The sequence below is a fragment of the Hylaeus volcanicus genome, chromosome 5, assembly GCF_026283585.1.
Source record: "Hylaeus volcanicus isolate JK05 chromosome 5, UHH_iyHylVolc1.0_haploid, whole genome shotgun sequence".
Lineage (NCBI taxonomy): Eukaryota > Metazoa > Arthropoda > Insecta > Hymenoptera > Colletidae > Hylaeus > Hylaeus volcanicus.
In genome coordinates this window covers 918654-944533 of record NC_071980.1, presented here as the reverse complement: position 1 = coordinate 944533, position 25880 = coordinate 918654, and the positions used below count along the sequence as shown (strand labels likewise).

The 25880-nt window shown below is 39.6% G+C and overlaps 2 protein-coding genes and 2 long non-coding RNA genes across 8 annotated transcripts in view; 3 read left to right on the top strand and 1 right to left on the bottom strand.

Annotated features, from left to right (window-relative positions):
• The window catches only part of LOC128876822 (uncharacterized), a 4006-nt gene extending 2701 nt beyond the window's left edge, over positions 1–1305 (top strand). Inside the window, exons 7-11 of the mRNA XM_054123536.1 lie at positions 23–382; positions 472–585; positions 642–757; positions 819–951; positions 1016–1305. Of these exons, the coding sequence (XP_053979511.1) occupies positions 23–382; positions 472–585; positions 642–757; positions 819–951; positions 1016–1285 (993 nt within the window). The 3' untranslated portion in view covers positions 1286–1305. The remainder of the gene's footprint in view (positions 1–22; positions 383–471; positions 586–641; positions 758–818; positions 952–1015) is intronic.
• LOC128876820 (protein FAM13A) lies at positions 1298–25880 on the bottom strand. Of its 5 annotated transcripts, none has more exons than XM_054123528.1 (10): positions 25530–25880; positions 20953–21726; positions 19748–19942; positions 19172–19553; positions 18092–18335; positions 7240–7419; positions 6988–7129; positions 6506–6733; positions 6212–6412; positions 1298–5945 (listed from the first exon to the last, which is right to left on the bottom strand). In XM_054123528.1, exons 3-10 carry the CDS (start codon positions 19883–19885, stop codon positions 4836–4838), a joined length of 2625 nt encoding a protein of 874 aa, XP_053979503.1. In that variant the 5' UTR covers positions 19886–19942; positions 20953–21726; positions 25530–25880; the 3' UTR covers positions 1298–4835. The 5 variants fall into 5 exon arrangements, with proteins under 5 accessions (XP_053979503.1, XP_053979507.1, XP_053979504.1 ...); XM_054123532.1 differs by having other exon boundaries at positions 19748–19843; XM_054123529.1 differs by having other exon boundaries at positions 20953–21723.
• On the top strand, positions 12496–16506 carry LOC128876830 (uncharacterized). Its single transcript, XR_008457134.1, has 3 exons — positions 12496–13240; positions 13318–15213; positions 16371–16506. It is a non-coding gene; the product is annotated as an uncharacterized LOC128876830 (long non-coding RNA).
• LOC128876831 (uncharacterized) lies at positions 24133–25509 on the top strand. Its single transcript, XR_008457135.1, has 2 exons — positions 24133–24396; positions 24540–25509. It is a non-coding gene; the product is annotated as an uncharacterized LOC128876831 (long non-coding RNA).

The window sequence follows — 25880 nt, the reverse complement described above, 5'->3', positions numbered from 1 at the left end:
TTTTTTTTTTTTAATTCAAAAGGTATTAAGTATAATGAAAACAAGGCAACCCTCAGTAAATGGAATTACTCCCCTTCTCATTCGTAAAGTTAGCAGAGGTATAAGACCTGTATCTACTCTTATGGAACAAATGAGCAATCGATTCAATAAACTGCCTCAGATAAATTCTCAAATGACCAATACGTTCATACAAAAAGAAAATACGTTTACGAATGGATCTGATAATTTATTTGAAAATGAAAATGTATCTTTGCATTACGAAAAAACTCAATTAAGAAATCTGAATTTGAATTTAAATTCAAGTATAAGGCAATATGAAAATTTACAACAAACAGCAATCACAGATGACAAAACTACGTACGAAAACTTCAACAAAGAAAAGGTCTGCTTTAAGGAAGACGAATATAACGAAAAATGGATTACTTAAAAGTAGGCCTTTCATTTGGCAATATAAAACTCTATTATTTACAGGACACTAAATTAGAGAAGCAATCGGGCAATACTAAAGCATTAAAAGTATTCTCGTCTCAACAAAACGTAAAAACACAAATGGAAATTCCTGGCATACAGTCGAAAACTTGTCAAGTATAATCAGTGTAAACTAGTAGAATAATCGAAAATTCTAATACAAAAAATTACAGGGGAACAACTTTAATGTGATCGTGTGTAACAGTCAAATGACCAATCATACCGAGAGTTCAAAGGGGATACGAGAAGTTCTTGTTAATCTTCACGATCAGTTTGAAGAATTGAACACGTAAGTTCGAATTCTGGAAGATCCGAATTTCGTTAAGTTCATTGTTCTTAACTGATTATAGAAAATACGAAAAATTACAAGGAAAGTCTGAAAAGGCTAAAGATAAAGCATCTGAAGAAGAGATGTTGAATCTTGAAAAAGAGTTAACTGCAAAAGAAGATGAGATTAATGCTGTTATTAATCTCTATAAAGAGGTAAACACAATTTTTATTTACGAATTCTATTACTGTTGGACCTCTCATCGCTTTCTGTTAATAGGTAATGACATTAAAACACCAAATGAAGCAACTACAGGAGAAGAATAGTTATGTTTGCGTATCAACTGAGGTTCCATTAGGATCCGATAAAGCCTATTCGTCCATGCCATTTACATTAAGTAAATCCAATGGAACAATTATGCAGCAGAGATTACAACATAGAAGAGCAAATAGCGTTATTACACCAAGAGAACCTACTTCTATTCGGCTAGCCGGTCTTTTACGACAAATTCAAATGTTTCAGAAACAATTGAAATTGACTTCATGGTAAGGATACATCGGATTTTCGAAGTAAGTTGAACCTATATATAGGCATATTTATTATACGATAATTATTTAAACACTTCTCGTATGTACATATATAGAAATAAAACGAATCTCAAACGGATAACAATTCAAGACAATGCATCTGTTTCCTACATTAAAATGACTACAAGACATGCATAATGATCGATATACTGTTAATTGTAATCGTCATAATCGCAGGTCAAAAATTTGATAGAAACTTATCATGAGAAATATACAGTATAAGACAAATAAAATTTGTAGTAGTTTCTCTTAAGCTCATAATTAAGTATTTAGAATTTGTTATTTTTTACTGTACACTATAATATTTAAACTTAAAGAAGGATTACTAAACTTAAATTATATACAACTAAGGATTCTCTTTGGATTACTTCTTAGAATGAGTACAATGTTTTTAGTGGCTCATACTCTTCTTTTATTCGATTCTGCATGCTACTTCTTATAACGTATATATTGATTCGTATGCGTGTATGGTTTTATGTATTTATGTATGCAACTGCTTGTATCTATACATACCATGTATATGTATGTACATAATCACACGCTAATAAACGTCCAGGACAATTAACACTTCGCTAGACGTTTATTCCTCGTTTTCTTTAGGTTCAATTTATAATAAATATATGAACAAAACTTACCATTGCTCAATGTCAACGCTAACTTTTGAATATGTCGTGAAAAATTATAATCGTACTGTTATGAGAACTTCTCTTTTACAACCTACAAAATGTATCTTAGATAACGTTAATATAAAATGTTATTTCTAAGACGATACTTCTTATTCCTCCTATTATAAAGGTCGCTGCTCATTCACACAAAAATCTATCAAAAACGAAATATCTCTGCGATATCGAATATAAAATTAAGTTTTTTCTGGCATCGATTCGTTAATAATACGAGTTGCTGCGATCATCGTTAGAAACCGCCGAGGAAAATATACATATATGTATGAAAATATTTTGCATTCCAAGAAAATAACATTTCATTTTTATATTTAGATAATTTCTTTTCCTTTAATTGCCGAAAGTATAAAATAAATTTAAAAAAATCATAAACTGTCGGATCTTCCACATTCTGGTTAATTCAACTTGTTTCTTTTTCCACGAAAAAATGCAATGTAGCTTAAGCTATCATCCTTATTTCACGATCTCTCGAAGAGATGATTGACTTCGATAACTCTCTACTATCTTCAAAGATCGTTTACCACGAGAAAATTAAATTAAATCCTTCTCACACACACTCTCCCATAGTAACGCAAATAGTATATCTCTCATATTATATCACAGACTAAAAAATGCTTTGGTCTAAAAAATCGTTTGCTTTTCCGTTTGTTCAGCGCGGAATAAAATTTATGACAAAAATCTCGATCGCCCAAAGTTTTTTTTTTAGAAGAAATTAGTTTTTCTTCGCGCGAGTGTGCAAAATGGATAGCGTGAAAGGAAAATATGGGACCGCTGAGTTTTTCTTTTTACTCGACGCAAGCAACAGAAATTGAACCAACTATGTAGCAAGCGATTTGTTGGTTTACATATTTATATCGAGTCTTGTAAGCATTTTATTTGCCCACAGGGTTTGTTTAAATAATGATATGTGCATTATTATTTTGTTACGATATTTGCTTATGCAGTTACATTTCGATCCTTGTTCCATATTAAAGTTCAAATTTTGTAGCTTGCCAATATTGTTAAAAGCAGTTAAGTAACATCATTCCGTTCTTCAACGTTAATCAGACTCGCAAAAGCACTTTTTTTTTGTTGTTTACTTGATACAATTTAAATTCAATCATAGCATCCTCGTTCGAAACTTCGTCTTCATCGAGTTGAATTTTAAAGCCGTCGTCATTTATGAATAGTCTTAAAATTTTACTCGCGCAAACAGATTACAAAACGCAAAAATCAACGAGCTTTTAGTGAATATGTTTAATACGCTATAAGACTGTAACAGTTTATAGTACTCTACAATTACAACATGTGATATCTCTTACAAGGTACTTACATTACAATTAACCCCACAGATTCGTTCTTTACTCTCAGTATTTTTCAATCCGATGATAGTTCTCGTACGATGAAACGAACATAGCAATTTTAAACAATACACACTCTATAGTCATCCGTTTCCACTATTTGAAATTAAAGTAATTGTCGTGAAGTCATGATCTTCTAAACAAAAACAAAAAAACGTCTTAATAACCAGAACAAGTCTGATCTGAAAACATAGATAATGTTAGGCAACAAGATCTCTAATAACATTTCTGAAAAGTATAATACAAGAAATAAACATGTATAATCAACTCGTTATATTTGTCGTGATTATCAAAATCGATTTCATAATTCGTGTCCGTAACCGACAATGCCACACTTTTTCGAATGTACCCTACCTCTTGATTCAGAGTAAAGAAACGTGTATTATAGCATAACAACTTCTCAAGCAAAATTTTTCAATTCTTTGTTTTTATATTTCTTCAACGTATGGTTAGACACAGGGGAATGCGTGAAAGTAAACAGTATGAAAAGATCGTACGTCCACGATACGTCGTAATGGAAATATGTAAACACTGCAAAGTAGCAAAAAAGCAAATTTTCAAAATGTCGTTTATGAAAGCATAAACTGTTCGATGGCATTAGTAAATGTACGTATAAAATCTTCGATAGACTAAGTCATTTTAGAGTTGCTTTTTTTTTTTCATCCAAAGTTCCTCGTACAAGTAGGTAGACATTCGTAATGATTCGATAGATATTATGAAATAAGCATCATCCTGCTGTATTAAAATCGATGTTGAGTATTTCGAGGAAATTAAGTGCAAATTGGCGGATCATTTCGATATGCATAGCGCAGTAGCCACTGTCACTGTCTAACTATTATTAGTGCTTAGAGTTCAAAGTGCTAGTCTGGTAGGATTCGTATTCATTACTATCGTATAATATTCCTTTATGAAGTTATGTATACGAGTTCCCCGAAACGATAGGAGAATCGTGGAACTGATGTCGTTAAGTGCAACGATCGATACCGTTCCTCGAAACATTTCATGCAATCAATACTGCATCATGTTCGATATTTGTTTTAACCGGAGTCGTAGGCAAATTGCAAGCGTACTTGCTTCCACTCATAGCGTAGAATTAAAGTTCGCGCAAATATTTTCATGCGTTGAACCGTTACATTTTTGGTTTTCAAATGAAGATAACAAATGATTATTGATACATAAACTTCGAGGAACGATATCGATACCATTATCGCAAAGATATTCTTCTCCTTTATATCTTAACATTTTTTGATTTTTCAGTAATTTGAAATTATATTATGATATATATTAAGTTTTTTATTTCGATGCTGTTTTCTTTCTAATCATTTTGCTTGCCATTCCTATTGCACAACAAAATCGTTTAATAAACTGTACGAACGTAATGTGATTCGTCGATTGTATAGCGACTACTGTGCACGTTTTACAAGGTTCATGATGCTCTGGGGTTTTATTGTTGCCACGTGTGCAACTTTCGAGACGCCGATTAGATACTGCGTCAAGCATTTTTCGCTACAAGAGCGTCGATCAGTCTAAGTTTCGCTTTGGCCTGTTTGTATGATTCATAGACAGTGATGACTTGTGGGCCACGATCTTCCCTCTGCATTCTCCGACCGGCACGAACCTCGAATTGCGCCTCTAATTCTTTCAAAGCTCGACGAAGACGTTTTTTCTCTTCTCTGGTTAATTTTTGCTGAATCAATAACTCTTCTTGTGGAAGCGCATGGAGACTTTCATTATTACTGCGACTTCCTTCGCTACTGCTGTGTTGACTGTCGCTGTCGGTTGGCAATTGATCTGCCGAATCTATACAATCCAAAATACCTCTATGCGACATGTCTGGCTCGCTGGCTCTTCTTTCCGCGTCAGATGGATTACCAGCTACATTAGACGACGTGAAATCCATTGCTTCGTGTTCCAAGATAGTGGCTAATTCAGAAATGCTATCTTTGTTTTTGCTCGCTCCTGCTCTGATAAGCAATCTCTTCAAAGTTCTATATCTGTCGTACAAAGGACGCACTACGGTCCTATCTTCTTTGGGTCTTCCGAAAATATTTTCAATATGAAGCAAAGCTTTTTGCACAGCAGTTTTTTCTTCTATCAGTTGCTCGTAAGTCAGTTCTTCCATATTGTCAGGTCTGTTGCACTTCAATCTCTTCTCGCTGAGTTTCTTCTCGATATCTTTTACCATTTCCTCCATCGACGTAGCTCGCGACTTTTCTTGGCTATTCTTGTTGTTGGTCGGGCTATCGCTATCCGTTCTTGTTCTGTTATTCGCATTGGCTAATAACGCGCTGACCGGATCTTCCTTCAGGAGCTTGTGCTCCTTTCGCAATTTATGTAACTCCGTGCACAATCGTTTTATATCTTTGTTATTCATTTTATCAGAATGACTCGGTCGATAACCAAAACTCTCTTCGAACTCGTCTTCGTATTTCTTGATTTTCTTCTTCAAACCGTTTATGTACTTGGTCAAATTTTTTAAGCCAAGTTCCGCAATTGTCGGGGTGTTGGGTTGCTCTTCGTTTTCAGTATAAAATCGTCTAGGCAACAACAGAGAATTTCTTGGGGACAACATGGCTTCTACTCGAGCGTCTGCATCTTCTGCCTACAAATATAATAATCAACAAGTAGTACTAATTCGTATACGATTTTTCATTTTTTTCGCTTTCTAAATAGCATTTGTTTGCTTATTGCGTATAGGCTTAAATTACTCAGAATGAAATAGCACTTTATTTATACATCAGATTATGGATCAAGAAAAATATATATGCACTCTATATTGTTCTCTTATCGCCAAAAAAATGTTCGCGAAAGCACATATCATTGTCAAAATGCGATAAAGATAATACTTAATATTCCATTGTTATTTACATTTTCATGCCGTTGGAAAGTCCAATTCGTCAAGCTGGGATTATTTAAGTCTTCGTGGTCAACCGTTGGTGGGCGAGCTGGCGATGGCGATCGACTCGGTCCGCTGCTCAGCATTTCTAAAAAGCTTTGGGCCGGCGATCCGTTGCGACTGTTGGGACTCGACGACACGTTGTAAATGTTGTCAGGTTCCTCGTCATTTTCCTAATATAATTTATTCGTTTATTGGCGAATTTCATCCAAGTGTTTACTTTTGCCACCTTCAGAGGTGAATGTAGAAAGTGTAAACAATGTTACCTTGGAACTCATCGCGTCAGCGATTTTATGCACTCTTCTTCTTCGAGCTTGCTTCCTGCCTCTTGGAGTGATGCTTCTACTGAAACGTTCACTGCTTCTCAATTTCTCGGCATCGCACTCGAATTTCTCGGTTTCCAATGCCGTCTCGCACGGCGATGGAAACGATGGTACTTTTTTCGATATCGGCGAAACGTTCGTCCTTTCATGCAGAGGAAGACCTCCGCATCTCTGCAAATAAATTAGAATACTTTTTCAAGATAACGCTCGTACCTTGCTTTACACTAATTACAATTTATCATTATCGTTATATCTTTTATTATTATATATTTTATTTTTTAGAGTGCCCCTAGCAGCAGGCAATCTGAGTTACGCGCAAGTCACTCGTTGATACGGTGGCATAACACTCAAGGCATCATGAACTGGGTAAAAAATATTTAAAACTCGTTACATGCATATATAATTGTACTAATTGTAAAACTCACCACACCGTGACCCATGTCTTGTCCGAGTTGAGACAACACGTGCAAATGTTCCTCGCTATTGAAATCCTCGTGACTGCTCACGCGTCTGATCGTATCCGCGGCTTTCGTGGGACTTTCCAGAACACGCTCCTCGCTGCTGCTCCTGAGGACATTTGATTTTTAGTTACGTTACTATCTAGGAATAGAGAATTCTCGACCAGACATAGTAAAAATGTTTCGTTTAAACAGTAAACAATTTTTTAGTAGGCGCACCTGATCAGTTTCCGTTCTTGACAACAGGATTCGCGACGTTCCTTGCGCTTACGCGGTTTCAGCGCGCAAAGCAGAGATGCGTCGCCGCTTTCGGAATCCTTTAGCTCGTCTTTCTCGTCTTTGCAGATCTTACAGTCACTAGCAGGGATCACGCCGTTCACCGCGTTGTTATCACGGATGCTGAAATCACAAATAAAAAAAGTTGAGTTCTCGTGTTGCGTTCTCAGCAGAGAAACGAAGTCAATAGTACGAAAGGAGGAGAAGAACGAATTATGTCATGCTTATCGATTCGAGCAATTAACTTTTTTTTTTGTATCAAAAAGACGATCTTAGAGTTCACGCAAATAAATAAGTAAATGCAGAGCAGATTAGACAAGGTTAACGTAGCATCATTGACGGGTCGTCCAATAGCAATGCATTTAACCTTTCTTCCTAAGATCATTAGCGGGACAGATCACATGATCGCCCTTATTGAGTCTCATAAACTGTCACGTGCCACTTGGATTGTTTAGGAAAAATCAAGTTCTCTAATGACTTACTTATAAATGCACGAGTCTCGTGATTCGCTTAATCGTATCGTATCGTTCGATTTCGTAATTTTCATTTCTTAACACTTATTGCAACAATTACAGAAGGGACAATTACTGCAACGAAGACTCGAGCTTCTCGAACGAAGTTGCTGCTATTATTAGTCTGACGAAGAAATTGGGTTTCCTGTCGACGTATACTATCTTGTTTCGTACTAATTGAAGCAACGGGGAAATTCCACTGCTACGCCACTGAGGACCGGTTCGATCGGAACCCATAGAAAATTAACGAAGCAAACAGCGTCGATGACAGCACGTTGGATGTCCTATTAAACCAATTCGCGATGAGGTAAGTGGTTACGGAACCGACGGAAACGAAGGACAACGAAAGGTGAAAATCCGATGGTTATCAGAATGCTTCTCGAGGAAGTAAAATACACGAACAGCAGAAGTATTAATTATTTATTAAACGTATCATTTTTATTATTTGCGCTGTCCTCGAGAAACGAATAAATATTTCTGTTCTCACAACAAATTCATGTTTTTTACCTCTCCGTTTGCATGTCAGTACGAACAACAATCGATATTAGAAAGTGAATGCATTTATCAAACTCTTTGTCGTAAGAAAAGAAATGTTTTGATGAGAAACAGATTTCAGTCGGCCTTGGCAATGACGCACGAACCACGAGGAGATATAAATTAAACTCTTCGTATTATACATAAAAAGAAAGTCCTAAATTTATTAAATACTTTCTCGAGGACAATGCCATAACAATAAATGTTACATTATAAGATTATAAGAAAAAGAAATCGATGTCTGTACGCTTCAATATGTTCCACAGAACACGGAACAAGTGCATCGCTGGAATACTCTGGTGCAGAATTCGAAACGCGTGGTAAAAAAAAAAAAGGAATATTTCCTCGGTAACAAGATCTATTAAAAGAGAAAAGTTTCTTCGTCGAGCATGAATTTTTAATAATTTTTTTATCGACATTCCGACTGTATCGATTACTGGTTCTTCTCGTGATGCAATACATTTCTATAAATAACATCGTAAAAGAAAATGAACGAATACAGTACATAGAATAGAGAAATGTATTGTTATACGTATTTGGAATCTATATTTTTATTAATTAATGATTCAATTCTACTCAGGACGTCTTTCTGAAAGTTTTCTCTAATCGAGGAAGCTATCAGACGGATGAAGATCGAGAAACACTGGCCTGGAATCTCCGAAACTGTTTCGTCAGTATTAATTTCGGTCAAGAACAATATTGCGACACTTTACGATGTGGAATCATGAATTCCACATTTAACAAATTTTTTTCTAATGCGAGAGAAATAAATGGTTAGCCCGAAGCGATCGATCGATCGTCGTCCAGAAGGAAATGCCTTCAAAGAACAGTAACTATTGAGGTAGGTCACATCACGCGCTTTATCGCGATTTCCTGGTGAATCACCGACTTTTCGCACTCTTGCTTAGTCACGCATTCGTCTTCGTTAAATATTACCCGTAGAAACTAATTCTTTGCCTCTATATTTATTCAATATACGTCTCCGTAATATAATAAATTCAATTACTTTACAAGTGTCGTCAGTGATGAATGCCAAGCCATTCAATTACGTGTGTGTGGTTGCTGATTTAAAACGGTATTCTGATTAAATTCCGATGCTCGTTAATTACGAAATGATAAGCTGACGAATGAATGAAATTCCTCTTGATAGAATCGTCACGATCCATTATGAGATCGTAGTCTGTGCGCATGTGATTTAATTCACTCAGCTTATCGATTCTGCTCAACATTCTTACAGATTAGTAATGGACGAGTATCGGATTTCTAATCAAGATAGTATAATAAACTACACGTGAGCTACGTCAATCTCAATTGACGATTTCATGGATAATTTAGAATATTCAAAAATATTAATTTTATTTCTCATAATATTGAAAACGGCTGTCCAATGCCCTAATGCGTACATATCGATCTCGAATGCGTTCTCGTTAGGAATTTAGCAGAAGAGAGCTTTAGGTAGCCTGCTTCAAACGATATAGTTATTCCATCGGTTGATAATTGAGTCAGTAGATGCCATAGAAATAACGACTCGCCGGTTGCTCGGTTCAAGTAATTCGATTAAATCTGTCAGGCTCGTGAGGACACGCGACGGTTAAGTCGATCGATTGAAAGTTTTACACCTTTCAACGGTAAAAAGTATGGGTGAGATCGCTGTCCAGGCGTGCAAAGTGAAAAGGGAAAAAATTTGCTAAGAACCGTCAGTTACGTTACGAGAGATCAATACGCTATGGACGCTCCCCGCACGAAAATCGATTTCCATAGCAATCAAATCTTTTTAATGACCGTAGATCCTGTGACGTCAATAAGACTAATTATTCGTTCCATCACGGTAGAGACAGTTACAGATGAACGTTGATAGGTTTAGTGGTAATGCTAAAGGGATCAATATTCCGAATGTTTCTGCGATACGTTTTAGGGAATTATCCGAACTAACCTAAAAATTATGCATTATTTGGGCAATGTTTAACGAAGAATGAATATCATGTATTTAGTAATCGTTCTACGAGAAACGTATAAAAAATGTATACGTGTCGTTTAATCAACCCAACAAGTTCATTTGTTCATTGGAAAATACTTCATTTTGTAATACAAGTTTTTATTTTACGGATCCTTCAACCATTTTTGCTTCGAGAGAAAGTCCTGCGAGGATCGATTCTTGACTAAAGAGATCGATTCTCTTTCGATCGAATATCTTTACTCTATACTTAGGCGTCAAGACAATAACGATGGAAAACTTACTGCACGCGAATCCCTTTTCCCGGTCGTGGCCACTCATGTAATCACGAACACCAACTTTCTTTTCCAATGGCGGACTACCGGCGCGAAGACGAGTCTCTCGGTGATTCGATGAAACATTTATGGTCGTAGAACAAGGTGAGCCCAAAAGAGAAAGAGCGTGTCCTGGGTCGACTTGTAAGCAGCCGAATAACACAGTTTTTACGGTGAAAAAAACACAAGGCCCCTTTAGACGTGGGTTTCAAGCACGCACGGTCGTCGGCGAACGGACGATACTAGTTTGATACATAACAGCCGTGCAGAACCGCTTGGAAACTGTTGGAAACGTCGTGGGATAGATACAGAGGAAATATGTCCGTGGCAGGGCCAAGGTAAAAGATTCCTCGCACAGTTCACGTTCACGGACGCGCCACGTTCACCGTGGTTTCGACGATGCGTCGCGAAACACGCCTAACGATGTCCAGAAAGAGCGCGTGACGTGTTCTCGAACGAATTCGAAATCAGACTGGCTTCAGTCGCCGGTCGTGCCTCGTCTATATTACCGCGGCCGTGCTGCTGCACTGACACCGATCTCTGTGTGCGTATTACCGCGTGACTCGGCTCCCCGTAAAGGCCGTGTTATGCGCACGTGACAGCCTCGAACGATCGAATGGAAACCCTTTCTCTAGTGCCCCGTCGACGAGAAGGGAAACATAATTTCGCGCGATGCAAAATCTCCATTCTTAAATAACTAGAATAATCGCGGCGATGTTTCAACTTATAGTCCGAACTTATAATTCGGACTAATAGTCATTTTGCTACCTTAACACTATCGACTGGTAGCGTTCGAATATATAATATTTCGTAATTCATGTATGTACAATACGAACTAATATATTCATATTTCATAATTCATGCATAATATTAATTAATATATTTGTATTACATAATTCATATATATGTGTGCGATTACGGTATGCAATGCTATCTCAATAATAGAGAAAGTATTGGTTGCCACGAAAAGGAGTCGGTAATATGCTACCAGTCGGTAAATGTTAAGCTATCAACCATAAGTAATAATCAGAGAAAATGTAACAAAAGACCAGATATCAACACCCAATCAATTGTACGGAATAAAATGTTACATAGATACACAGAACGTTAGAATGTTAACAATTAGAAAGGAAATGCTGGTAGCTTTTTTACTTTGGAATGGCGATAACCAGCGCGCAAGCCACGTGCAGTTTCCTATGGTGCGTCGGAAGATACGGACACTTTAAAACCGGTTCGGAAGTTGTCTCCCAGGCAACAACTTCGTGGTTAATGTAGCGACTGTTTCGATATACGCTCTATGTTTAAGGAAACTACGTCCCAAAGAAACTCGAATCGAAACCAGAAATCAACCAAGTTTATTTTGTACGAATTATATGCGTTTGGAATCTTACATGAATTTATGGAAAATGTATAAAGAGTACACTCCATAAATTAATATAATAATATCAGAACTTCAATTTTGAACAACTGCATATACCCTACCTACATATTTATGCAACATGTCTTTTCATGTTTGCATACGTTATCGATGTACAAAATTCACTGTGTAGATATTAAGATAAACTCTTCTTCGTAAAACATAATCTCATTTCATAATTCAGACTGTTCATTTTAAATGAACAAACAACCAAAGAAAAATGGCATGTCTGTTATTGGTTGTTCGAAATTTGTATTAAGATAAGAATTACGATTATTTGTGATATGTAAATATACCGCAGAACGGGTAAAGTAGATCCAAAGGAGAATTAGATCGTTTCAAGAAGAAGAAAATACAAAAGAAAGAAAAATTCTTGCAAGAAGAATTGCAAGCCTCGAGATTCCAAGATTGTTAATTAATTTTTAATTTAATTATTTTAGGAAAGACACTCACCGTGAAGGAAGGATGAAGTATCGAAAGAAGTATCGAAATGCTTAGCTTGTTGATAGTAACGATTAGACTGTCCAGTGAAATCTGCGAATCGATGCTCTTTCAACATTTCTGGCTGAGCATCTGTCGTTTGCGCGAAACAACGAACCATGACGGGCGAATGGTTGTCGTTGCTCCATCCTTAGGCACCTTGTAATCGTACATTTAGCATTCTGACGTCAACGACGTTATTTTTGGTCGACGATGTTCATTTAGCGCGGAGCCACATCGTAAAATCGTCCGTAAAGCTGGACGCGCGGGCTCTTATCTCGTTTGGAAATGGATCGGATGAAAATGCATTTCCTGAAACTTCGTTCAGGGTAAAGCGAGCTTCGACCATTCGCATCGAGCCTCGAAAAACGTTTCACTACCGAGCAAACAGTCTTCCTACTTTAATCTCCCTCCCTCCCATCCACAGTAAGTTAAAGACATTTATTTTGTGTAGAGTCAATAGGTACATTGATGTCTAAGATATTAGGTCAATCAGCTTGGGAAATACCGTTTCGAGAAAAACATTGTAACTATGCCAAAGTGGACGGAGAGTCGAGCTCGAAGTTATGTAAAACCGATTTTTGAAAGCGTGGCAAAGGCAAAAATTGTATGCAAGAAAACGAAATACGCTTTTTCTGGACCGTGTCAAATCGAAACCTCGAAAAAGTCTGTACAAGAAGATAATTGAGCGCGTGCTATGGATGATGCAACTTGTTACTGATGGATACATTCGGTGAGTCATAGTTATTGGCACGTTGAACAATTTGATGGAACTGAATAGTAAAACGATGGAAAAATTTCAATGTTTAGATCGATTGCGGTTAGTCAAGGAACTAATCTACAGACTTTCGGGTCACAGATTATTAGAAAAGGAGACCTAAAATTTTGTATAATAATATTCTTCTTAAAACAACAAACCTAATATCACTTTCCATTATCTAAATGATAATTTAGATTGCACTTCTGTATCAAATTTTGGCGCCCAAGGCAAAACGCTTTAAATTTACCTGGCAGTAAATGACTTATTAAGAACCTCTGGTTCGCGTAATCGTAGATTCGAGACCTCGAACGAATAATGCCAATTACCACGGTGAGTACCAGAGTCTAACGAAACGATCCGCGGCTGTCGGATTGGTATTGATTGATATTCGTAGCTGCATATTGAACTTGATCTCGCAGCTAGTCACGAGTGGTCGTGGCTAACAGCGTTCGTCGTCGTCGTTGCAACTTGCAACGTCTTCTGTGCATTCTGCTCATTCAAGGCAACGATCCAGCGGTGACGTAATTTCCCTGATAGGTTTCGTTGGATTTATATGTGGCCACGTATACGAGCCTGTCCAGAAACGTTATAGTGTGGTCTGGATCCGCATTCAAGGGAAGAGCGAGTCGGTGTAAGCCGGTTTCAGATGGATCCGAGTCTACCAACCGAAATAGACCATGAGGCGAGCTCTCTCTTCGCAAAACTCTGCCAGGAATTTGGCATACAGATCGAACATCGTCGATACACGAAATTCGTCTCTCACCGTTACTCTACGAAGAGAGTAAAATTGGTTGATACTGCAAGAATTAATTCCGAGGAAATTTTACTTTGTTACAGTTGACTGCTCAGTTCTCTTAACGGGTTTTTAGAGTACAAAAAGGTCCTCCTCCTCCTCCCTCCCCCCCCCCCCATTGGTTACGCGGAATTCATGCAAACGGGACGTTAAAAGTAGTCGAACCACTCGGCAAGTAGCTTTGTAAACATTCTAATTTATTCGTGGGCACGCTGGAACCGACTGGAACCAACAATCGACACGATGAAATCAAAAAGAACGACTCGAACATTTAGATGACAAAATAAATCTACTTTAATAGCTCATTTAGAATTCAAATGTCTACACTCTGTTTCAGCTGGAATTAAATAAATGAATCGAGAAACAGCAGACAGAAGAGAGGATCTCTGGAAAAGTTCAGTTAACGACGTGGTAATTATCTACACTGATTCCAAGAGTTTCCATTAGTCATTTGGTTCGAGTAAAATTCTGCCCGTTTCTGGAATGTTCCAACGCCTCGAGTCTCAGAATTTTTTCAACTTTCGCTGATCGAGGAAGTCAAGGAAGATAATCGTCTCTCTTCAGGGTGAACGGGAGCAGTTGACGGGAATCGTTGACGAGCTCAAGGTCTACGAGAAACTACGTGGCCGCATTGGAGGTATAAAAGTTGCCCCATAAAATGCGTTTTCAAGATGGTACCACTCGTGAGTGGTAATTTATGAAGAAAATCCAGAGGAAACCTTGACCAACAGTACTGTAGTGTATACAGTAGTATTGAGAATAAACGTATTAGTAGAAGAAGTAGGAACGATGTCGAAGAGTACTCTATGGATACCACACGTGGTCACTCGCGAATCGCTGTACCTCAGTTGATCCACCGGAGCTAAACTCAGAAACTGCGCAGTTCGCTGGTAAAGTTAGGATAAATTCAAGCAGAATATATGGGTAGGGTTACCTTGCCACGGCGGAACGTGTGATATATTAACGCAGCATTTCGCCTATGTCAAGGACGACCCACCCAACGCACGAGTATCTCCCTGGAGATCATTACCATAGGATATTTACGCTACTAATTATGAAAACGGTCCGAGCAAAGGATGGGTTTTGGAGAAATTAAATTTATCGCCCCTGTTTAACGTCGATCCACATTGCGATGTCACACGATACGTATTAGGTAAACACATTAAAAAATTAGCGTCGACAAAATTTTGTACACGTGCAATTCCCTTAACTTTAACAAATTCTAATACCGGTATCCACGCGAAATGTCGCGATAATCAATTTTCACGGTGACTATATCGAACATTCTCAAATCTGACACCTTTCGGTATTTCCTTTAACGCAACGTGTAGAAAGCACTAATTTGCCACTGAGACCGATTAAAATTCAAATAAAAGAGCACGAGGGTCAGAAAAGCGGAACAAAAATACTTTCCCTGGCTTCGAGATGAACGTTAAACAATTCGTTACAAAAATAGCGTAGATATTATCGTAAATCGTGGCGAGAATAGCCTCTCGCGTGATATCAAAGTGTCGAGACACAATTTTTCCACAAGTATCCTTTTCCACGCAGTAAAGGAAGTAATGATCTCCGGTCTAAGCTTCCATAAGATCAGCGAATGCTGTAATCGGTTGTGCGTCAACCCGATATGTAACTTAAATGGTGCATCGCCTTTATTACGCCACGTGTTTTGTCTTCGAAACCGGTATTCTCAGAAACACAACTTCGCAGTAGTGCACACAATGGAAAGTTTGTGGCACTGCTGGAAGCAACATGTCGATAGCATAACATTTTAATAGATTTTCACCTTGACTAAACGACGCGTTAGAAAGAAAAGGAAAACAAGGCGTTAAGAGTCGATTACATTGGAAATTGTATAAAGAAGTTTTCTTTAGAAACTTTAGAAGAAGGAAAATAAATGGGTGTTTTGAAGAGCAGGTGCAAAACTTCCAGTACTTTCGACATGTTACAAATAATGAACTACAACTCTGTCACGTTGGTTGTAATCGATACTACGATAGGCATCTGGTTTTAATCGTTAACTTTATCTCTCCTGCGTATCGCGTGTCAGCGGTGTCGTCGGTCAAATTGTCTGAAATCGAAGACGATACGTGGCACTGTCTGTCATAATAGTCGCGATCAACATGCTCGTTTCAGTGAGAACTTTCCAGCCGAACTAGCTCGTTACCGATACCTTTTCCCCGATCGATGAGCAATTAATTAAACAAATCTATTCCTGTACCTTGGAAGCAATTACTTTCTATTTTATAGTATAAACTAATTTTATTTTTTGTAGGTATATATCTAACAATTTTCTTTAATACACGCTAGGGGACACGCTTAACCAGCGATATTGCTATGCGAGTGAGTGCTCCTTAAACGTCGAAGGAAACATAAGTATGTATCGAGAATGATTCAAGAACGTCCGTCAGCGTGGAATAATTTGACCAAGGTTGCCTCAGGTCCATGACGCGTATTGTCAACACGACGACGAAGCTGGATTATTTATTTACGTCGAACACAGGAGGTCGACGAATCATCCTGCGAATGTAAATATTGCTGAATCCGAACGAGTAGGAAAGAATTTCGATGAGTGCGTGCAAACGGTGAAAGTTTCGCTGCGCTAAAATTTCTCTTCCATACGGTCAATTAATTTCCTCGATGCTGAATTGTTTTCGTTTGGATAACCAAAGTATTTTTCACGCTGTTTTCTAACAATGTACACGCGAGTGTTTAATAACCGCTATTTTTAAACTTTTTGAAAGCCCTGTGTCTTATTTTAATTTATTAGTCCCTACCGCAATACTGATTGCTTGTATAATATAAATGACTCGATGATTAAAGTCCAAGCGATGATTATTTGAAAATGAATCGCGAGATTGATCAAGTAGTGGAAAGGTTAAGCAAAACGGATGAACGCAACGTTCGAAAGGTGGGAAAATGAGGTAGCGAAAAGTCGATTGGGTTTTCGCGTGTCTCGAAGTTAAAATCGTACCTGCTCGTGCCGAGGGACTGAATTCAACTCGAACCACGGCAATTGCACGCGAGCAAACGATGCAAGCGGCTTCGACCACGTGCTGACAACGTGCGTAGGTGGCACGACCGATCGATTTAGCTTCGCTGTGAGCTAACTGTGAGATAATGGCCCGTTTCGCAATTGCCTTCGCAACTTGCATCTTTTAATAACGCGGAGATCGCACGAACCGCGAACGCGTTTCAATTTTTCCCCTCTCCCTGTTCGTCAGGACTACGCCGAACAATTTGAATTAATTAGTAAGAAACAGGGACGAAATAATAATTTAATTCTACTCTAGGAACTTCATCCTAAGTTTTCTTCTATTCTAAGGATTCTAATAGAGTTATCCTAAGGCTTTACTATACTTTGGCGTCGAATGACTTGAATACATCTTATCTAATCTAAAGTGTGTACATTTTCTGTTTTCTCACGATAGCGATCGTAAAAAGGTATACTTTTCTTCGAGGATACCTCACTGCCTAATGCTATTCGTTACGTAATACATCTAACGCGAACGATGCATACCTACGAGCTGTAATCGGATCCGATTCGAATGCTGGTCAACAAAGTCGGCTACTGTTGCCGTGTCCGTTGCTTATTCGCGGTATCCGCTTAAACAAGCTTTTCTTCCATCGGTTTAATATAATTTGCGCAACCCTCCTGACCGCCAACACAACTGGCTAACAGGTTTTCCGAGCGACTCAAAGTCGTACACGGTTCATTCCACGTCGAATCGATCACTTTTCGCGGTCACGTTTTCTGGGGAAATTGAAATACGATCACCAACGATTATAGAATATCTCGAGTTTGTTACAAAAGTATACGTATCAAAAGCGAATTTAAAGAATATGCACGTATTCTTCTTTCGCGAGGGTTCCTCTACCAATTAACGTTACTTCTGGGATGGATGTTTCATACTTGGTATAATAATCACCTGTACACTCACACGTTCTTCCCCTCTCTATTTTTACGAGGACCTAGGCCTTCGCAGTTCTACTTCGGCTACGATTAAGAAAAGCGAAAGATATCGATTTACCAGTCGGGAAAGAGTTCTGATGCCTCTGCTAGAATGTCCCGCAGCAGCGTGGTGGCAGGTGGAACATGAGGTAGAATCACAGGGGCGAAGACACCGCAGACGCCGGCGCCGCGACCATGCTTGGCCTCGTACTTGCTCAAGTAGATCGCCAGGTAGCCCAGCAACCGATAATGGGAAGCCGGTAGACTCGACAGTAGCTCTTTCGTCAAACCGATCCAGCGATTGCGATCGTTCGCGTAATTCTCTGCAAACGAGAAGAACCAGATGTATTCGCCATGACTATTTGCCAAATTGTGTTTCGAGACTGTTGAAGATTGGATGATTTAACATTTGTCGTAGTATTTAATTTGTTAACCTATCTTATTCATAAATCCTATTCAAATTCATTTCATTTATCGCTTTACTTTTGGAATTAATTTATTTAGATCCTTAATGAAAAGTTCTGGCATCTATCTCTGGGACCAACGTGTTAAGTGGTACCAACGCTTGCTCTACCGTACTCTAGTCGTTCCTTCGACACGACGGTTAGTTATCGCGATGTCTCGTTCCCGATCCGTCGTGTTTACAAACACGCACAGCGCGTGTTTCCTCGCGAGTACTCGGAATTATTTCGTCTAGCAAGGGGAGGATCGATGGCGAACTTTGATTTCATTAAAACTCCTATGGAATAACAGGTCTCCAGAAAAACCGTATACTCAGATTCCACATCACAGGTTTAAAAAAATAATTCCCTTTCCCCAAACAAACCGATTTCGAGGTACATTATTTTCGGAGAACAAACACGTGATAATTCAACGAGGTGAGCTTGCACGTGTAAAAATAAACGATTGCAAACCAATTCAGTCTTCACTGGAACCGGTACGTTAACGCCAGAATTCTGATTTCATGTATACAGCCATAAATTTGCGTGAGTTTAACTCAAAGGTTTTATTTACACAATTATCTTTACTCTTCGCAGATCTTTTCAATCTGTTTCTAAACGTTACTAGAGACTTGTTATTCCATTCTGTCGCTACCTCTGGCCACTCTATCCTCCCCCCGGTTGGACGGAACGATAATTTACGATAAACAAATGCTCACGGGTATGAACGGTCAGCAACCTGGCAACGATCGCCGATGGCACGACAGGTTGCGGCAATTCCTTGAGATACTGGCGCAAAAGCGTCGCCGCGGTCGCAGGACACGCAGCTGACTCCAAATCGGCATCTCCTCTTCTCTCGAAAGCCGCCCTCAGCCTTTCGGCCAGTCTCGGACTTCCCCCTGATAGACGGAACACTGCGGCGCTTTGAAATCCATTGGCCTCGATGTAACTGCACAAACGATACACCACGAACGGTACGCCCGTGTCGAGGTACGTTTCCACCAAATCCAGCCGTGCGCCAAAGATCTTTGTGGATCCGCTGTTGCGTCCCAGCAACGATACCGCCAGTACGCGTTTCACTTTCGCCAAACGGGACTCGTCCTTACAAATTCATTCAAGTATCGTCTAATGTGTAAATCGCAACTCGTGCAACGCGTTCAACTAAAATATCGCGCGACAGAGACAACAACTGATGCGAAAAACGCGACGAATTCGTCAGACAATCGATAGATAAAATGAAAAAAAAAAAAAAGAAAAACAATGCTAAACTAATATGTAGATTGAAGAGGAATTACCTTTTCGAGTGCTTGACGGGAGCGCGTAGGGTGATGATGATGGTCTTGCTGAGGGCGTCTCATCCCACTTTGCCTACACCGCGACCCGCTGCCGCACTGATCAAACCGACAAACACCAGAGTTTTTCTCTACCCCCATTAAACGGACCACAGAACGGACAAACGAGCTTCTACTTTCACGACCGGTCGGCTCGTACTGGAAACAACGGCGTTTCGATTACTGATAGCGACGGGACTGGTGCGATACATATCGATGATAACAAGCTATTCGATACCAAAGTACTCGCAAAGGGAACAATCAACCTCTGATTTTAACCGTTGCAACTCCCGGGGGGAGGGAGAGCACTTCTTAGACAAGATTCACTATAGGCCCACGCATACATTTACTGCAATTTTACAAATAATAACCGAATAGCGGTTTGTTTCATTGATTGAAATACAGACTGCGATCAATTATTAATAGCATCGTACACTTGCAGAGATTAGTTTCAATAATTGTAATTCTAATTTTTTTTAAATAGATAACGAATCCTGTCTAAGAGACAGCGCGTGTCCCCAATTCTCTCATTCCATACCAGTCGAAGTAAAATAAAATTACTCGAGCATGGCCATGGTCCCATCACTAATTAATGACCGCCACGTGATTATGAAACTCATCCGTCGTTAATGTTTACATTTATGTCGGTATGTTAAACAATAAATTAATTGCAAAATAATGTCTCTTCCAATAAATGGTCGCATGAAAGAATTTTGCCCACCTCCGCGTTCATTAACGGCCGACGATCGCGTGACGAACAATGGGTATCCGCGACTCGAAGCTTTTTCAAGAGTGGCAAGCAATCGATAAACTTTCTACTGCGTCGTATCTCATAATACGGGAAGAACGGTGGCGACGGCCGTTCCTCTAGATCGCATAAATAAAGCACCGAGTACGACGATCCCCTTTGTCCATCGGTCGGCGTTTACCGAAATCCGTCAAAGCATTCGTTCGAGCTTCGTTGTGCTAGATCGCAATCGATTTAAAAACAGAGCAGAAATGGCACGCCCCGTGTACCAAAAAATTCACACGGCAACACGTAATAAACACGCCATCAAAGTTTCCTATCCGCGCGATCGTTGGTTTGCATGAAAAAAAAAAAAAAAAAAAAAAAATACTTGAAAATTCCCTGCATGGAGCACGGAATTTTAGATAGAAAGAGAACTCACAATGCACTCCCTCGCGACCCTCCACAGGTTGAAACAAACGGAGTTCAGGCTGGCAGCTATCGCGCGCCGCACCTTCTGTAAGTTTGTTCTTCTAGTTGTCGTTGATTCGGGTGGTTGTTCTTAATTGTATGGCTTAAGTTGGAGTGAGTATCGAGCCAGGTGTTTCGGTCCAACGAGGTTCCCTCGATAGATGTGTCCCTTCTTTTCCCTTCATACGTCACCGATCGCACTTCTTTCCAAGTAAAATCACGTTTCGTTGGGTTAACACGGTCGACGAGCTATCGAACCTCGATCACAGGGCGGCGATAGATAAAGAGGACATAGACTGTACGAATAGAGGGCAAGGAACGATGTGTGGGGAGGGGGTAAATGGTTCGCGGAGACCAGGATGACGGGGTCGCGAATATCTCGAACGAGGACGTCGGCGAAAAGAGGGTTCTTCGTCGACGACGTAGCCCGCGCACACGGAACCGCTCTAAAAGAGTTTATTCTTTTGTTTAAACTTCTAAGCCGACGCTGGCAACCGATACGACGTTAAAATGGAAACGTTTGACTCGATTAGTTTTGGGTTCATATCCCTATCGCGGCACATCGCATAGCGGGCCCTTTCTCTGAGGCGAAGGGCACTGCCTATGGCTGCTTCAGGAAGTGAGTCGACACCAGCCGTAGCGTAAGCATCGAGGGTCAGGACCGGGGATGAGTTTCAGGTCACCACTTCGCTCCTTGCCCTGGCATGGTCCACGTGCCTCCTCGAGCTTTTAACGCACCTGTCTTCTGAAATCGAAACGAACAGGTCAGTCGAACGATACCTTTCGCCGTACAGCATCTGCCTAATCCCCCATACAGGTTTATCGAAGTATCTAAGGATCGATGTAAAACGATGTAAATGTGATATGAAAAAGACTGGATAGTAGGTGCCAATAGTCGATATTAAAATAGATAACGTAACCTTGTAAAATAATGAAACAAACCATCTACCTAAACTTTGGAAATCGCTATGTAAGGATTTCTTGGGGGGTTGCTTTCGACGAATCTGCATTGGGATATTCAACATTCAAAATGGCGGAGCTAATATGTTGATCTACCTCCTATTTTCTATACGAAACTAATTTGTAGGCAAATTAATGTTTAAAATTGTACTTTGATCTTTGAGACATCTCTTACTACACGTCAAACCTTTTACCAAAAACCGTAACGATTTAAGAAACCTCGTAGCGGTGCGATTTGGGAAGCCTTGCGGTGGTACAATTTATCACTTTCAGCGTCCCGACAAAAATAGGTTATGTCAACTATATACTTGACGCTGAACGTGTTAAGAAACCCTGCGACGGTATACGTGCTTAATTTTCATATTACAGTGATTATTTATTTACTTTATCCTCTTCGATGCATTGTCACATTATAAAACGTTCATTTTTCATGTCGATAATTTCCTACCAAATGTCAAAAGCCGACAAAATCACACGAGTCGACGCCATTGTGCTTACTCACAAATGTCAGACAGTCGTGATTTCGTGACACACGAAAACGAAGTTTAACGATGACAGCGTTCGACTCGAAACAATTATCCGAAACCCTGAATCTTGAATGGTTCGAAGCACCCGCGATTAACGATTGGTTTCGAAAAGAATGTTCATAAATCTTACGTACTTGTAATCTCTTACTATCTTACCTATAATACATGGAATTTAGGATACGAAGTTATCCCTGTTCGATTGAATGAGAATCGAACGCGATTCGATAGAGGCGGTTGTTGCCGAGCAGGACATACGTGAACGTTTCCACGGTTCTGGAACTTTCTTCGACGCGGAACTACGCGGAACGCGAATCTCATTGGTCGTAGAAAAAATTTCGACTCGATAATCAGAGCAGACACTATCGTTAAAATCGTTTACCTTACTCTTACCTCAAACATTCGTTATTTAAATCGTTCAATCGCGATTGATTTATCATTGCACATTGTTACAGATGTAGAAAACTCACAGTTGATACTACGGCTAGAATATCAATTTTCTAAAATTAGAGTGTATCGAAAATGATGGGGACGAAGTAGTTAACGAGAAAAAGACGTTCTCTATGACCTTACTCTGTCTCTAAACTTCTCGTGACCTACGTGCAACGCGACGCGTCGTTTCGGCATTGTTTACTTTCGGTCAAAGCGGAACGAATATAAGTCGATCGACCACCCAGTCCATGTTACCAACGCGACGCGTCTTGTCCGAAATAAACTTGAGAAAGCACGCGCGTATTCCAGGCAGAAGATGCGCGAATTGCTATTCGAATAACAGATGGCCGATAAAAACAGAGTACGGCGATTAATTGTCCATGTCTAATCGATGGAACATATACGTGAATCAGTTCTGATTTTATTCAACATACATATAATTTCGTTGTACAATTAAAACTTGAATTTTCTCGCAGGGTTATTCAGGTAAAGTTTTGCCCATCTCCGACCACAGGCGTCTAGTTCTCCAATGTTCGAGAAGCGTATGGAAACCGGACAGAAAAAGCTATAGTAAAAGTTAAACGAATTTTCGTACTTTTCTAACATGGAAATTCAACCTACTGAATATTGTATTTCACAAGGAATGAACGAATACTTATCACGATAACGATTTACTTTCAGAAGTCGAATTACTTTCATATCGCGATGTTAGCTTGGAAACGAAGTCGATCGACTTCCGAGAGGCTCTTACATTACTCGAATCAAATTACGCTCGTTTCTGGTAGAAGCATCTTCGTGTTTTGTGTCGATTACCACGCGACGAAGGGCAAACTGTGCGAACGAGAACCAGGCGAGAACGGAGAAACCGAAAATACGTAAACAAACCAGGTAGCCATTTCTCTTAACCTTGTAGCCATTCGCGGGTATTTCCGTGTAATCACGAGATGTGACGTAGAATCGAAAGAAAGATCTGAACGCACCGTTTTACAAAATCTAATTATGCGTATATACCTGAAGAAGACTGTGGTAATCATAACGATCGGAATGGAATTGTGCACTAGCGACCACATGAAGCGATACTGAGTTTCCACCACGATTCTTTCTGGATTCTCCCTTTCGTGTCCTCCCCTCCCCTCCCCGACCCGGTTAACCCCTTCGTCACTGTGTACCCGACGGCCCCTGTTCCCTGTCGTTGGTGAACGGAACACGACACAGCGCCTCTACCATGGCTGCGAACCTATATAATACCCCCTTGGCAGCAGATATCACGAGGACGAGGGCGCATGCACTACCTTCAAGAATCAATAGACTGTTCTGGTCACGTGAAGCATTCGCGCGAAGAGCAAGTCGGCGAATGACTGTACTGGATACTGGATCTGGATGGTGAGGGGTGAAGAAACCAAAGGAGACATGGACCTACAGAGTGGGGAAAGGAGGGAAAGGAGAGGGAGAGAAAGAACGAAGGACGAATGAAGGAAAAAGAGAGACTAACGGAAAAAGTAAGTTAGACTAAAGATGGTACAGCGAAAGATAAGAAACCGGAAAAGAGAAAACAAGTTAGAAAAGAGGAGAATCAAAGATTTTCTATTAAAAAAGAGATTATTATGAATATTTTCACGGTCCAGATTTGTTTACTTCATAGGGTTTAAGGCAATAGATAGTTTGGCATTTTGTAATCGAGATAGAACTTTTCCAAGGGGGATACGTGACCTTCAACTTTAGATCTTCCCTATAGGAGGGGACCGCAGCCCTCCTTTTTTACGGCATTCTCGAAACCCCATTGAAGCGACGAGTTCCATGAATGGAACTGCGACATCCCCTATCATTTCGCTTATTAGCATCTTTCTCCTACGTAGTATTACTTCCATTTCGACAAGAAATAAATGGTAAGTTAATTTCAGCACAGAGTCAACCTTCTTTAAAGATGCGAAGACGACCAGGGCAAAGTTACACGTTTCGTTTTGCATGCACGATCAATGTGAGACAACTTGAAATTCTTACGATCGTCAAGTTGACTCGCGGAATGTAAAAATTTTAATTATGAGAGCATTCCACAGATGGTAAGATGGTAATATGTTATACGAACGGTCCGCATATCGCTATGTTGTGTCAACGAGAATAGAACATAGGCGTGCGATGACCTCTTGGCAGCAGTGCACTGGCATGATTGTTAAACGTACAGCAGAATTCTTATAGATTTTTTTCTCTATTCGAACGTTTTATTCAACCGAAAACATCCTTCATACACACCTGGAAACTAGTCAAACAGGGCTTCGAGGACCCATCCTTAACAAATTGTGAAATTAAGAAAGGACTAGTTACCTCTGCACGCTTTACGGAACTTATGCTATACGTATCCAAACATTTTTAACCGACTTTGCGAAACGAGGAGGTTACTCAATTCGACACGTATATATATTTTTTTAATATACTATTCGAACGGAATTCGTGTATCAAACTACTCGAATAGAAGAAATCATGTTTCTTACATTCGTATCGGAACGTTTAATCAATTAAACGAAACGCGTACAGAGGAAGAATAAATGTGTAAGGTACGAGCATGTAAACATACGTGGTATACAGAGGAAAATACATAATTTAGAATGTTCAGATCGCATAAAGTTCAACATACCACTTGATACGACCAATTCCTCTGATTCACTCGTATTACTGTTTTCGTTTTCTTTAAAACTCGCGAATGACTCGAAGGTGACGAACGTCAACAGAAACGAACTCCATCACTGCGAATTAACGTTTCACCGACAACTGCACTAACGTAACACAAAGTGTGGAAAATAAACGGTTTACCGATCGATAAAATTTACGTTTACACCACTAACTAATGCATGCGAATGTACAAACTCGTAGTGTAAGTATCCGTCGAACACAATTATTTGCTTTGGAATCTATATCGCAGGACGCGAAGCGAGTTAAACTATTTGAAAACACGAATTAGGAAGCACTCTCGAGTAATTTAAGGACA

Coding starts and splice junctions, on each gene's coding strand:
- LOC128876820 (XM_054123528.1), bottom strand. CDS start 19,885: ATGGGGGTAGAGAAAAACTCTGGTGTTTGTCGGTTTGATCAGTGCGGC. Junction 7,420..18,091: donor TCAGAACTCTTTCCCGACTG/GTAAATCGATAT, acceptor TTGTGATTTCAG/CATCCGTGATAACAACGCGG. Junction 6,734..6,987: donor AAGACATGGGTCACGGTGTG/GTGAGTTTTACA, acceptor ATTTATTTGCAG/AGATGCGGAGGTCTTCCTCT.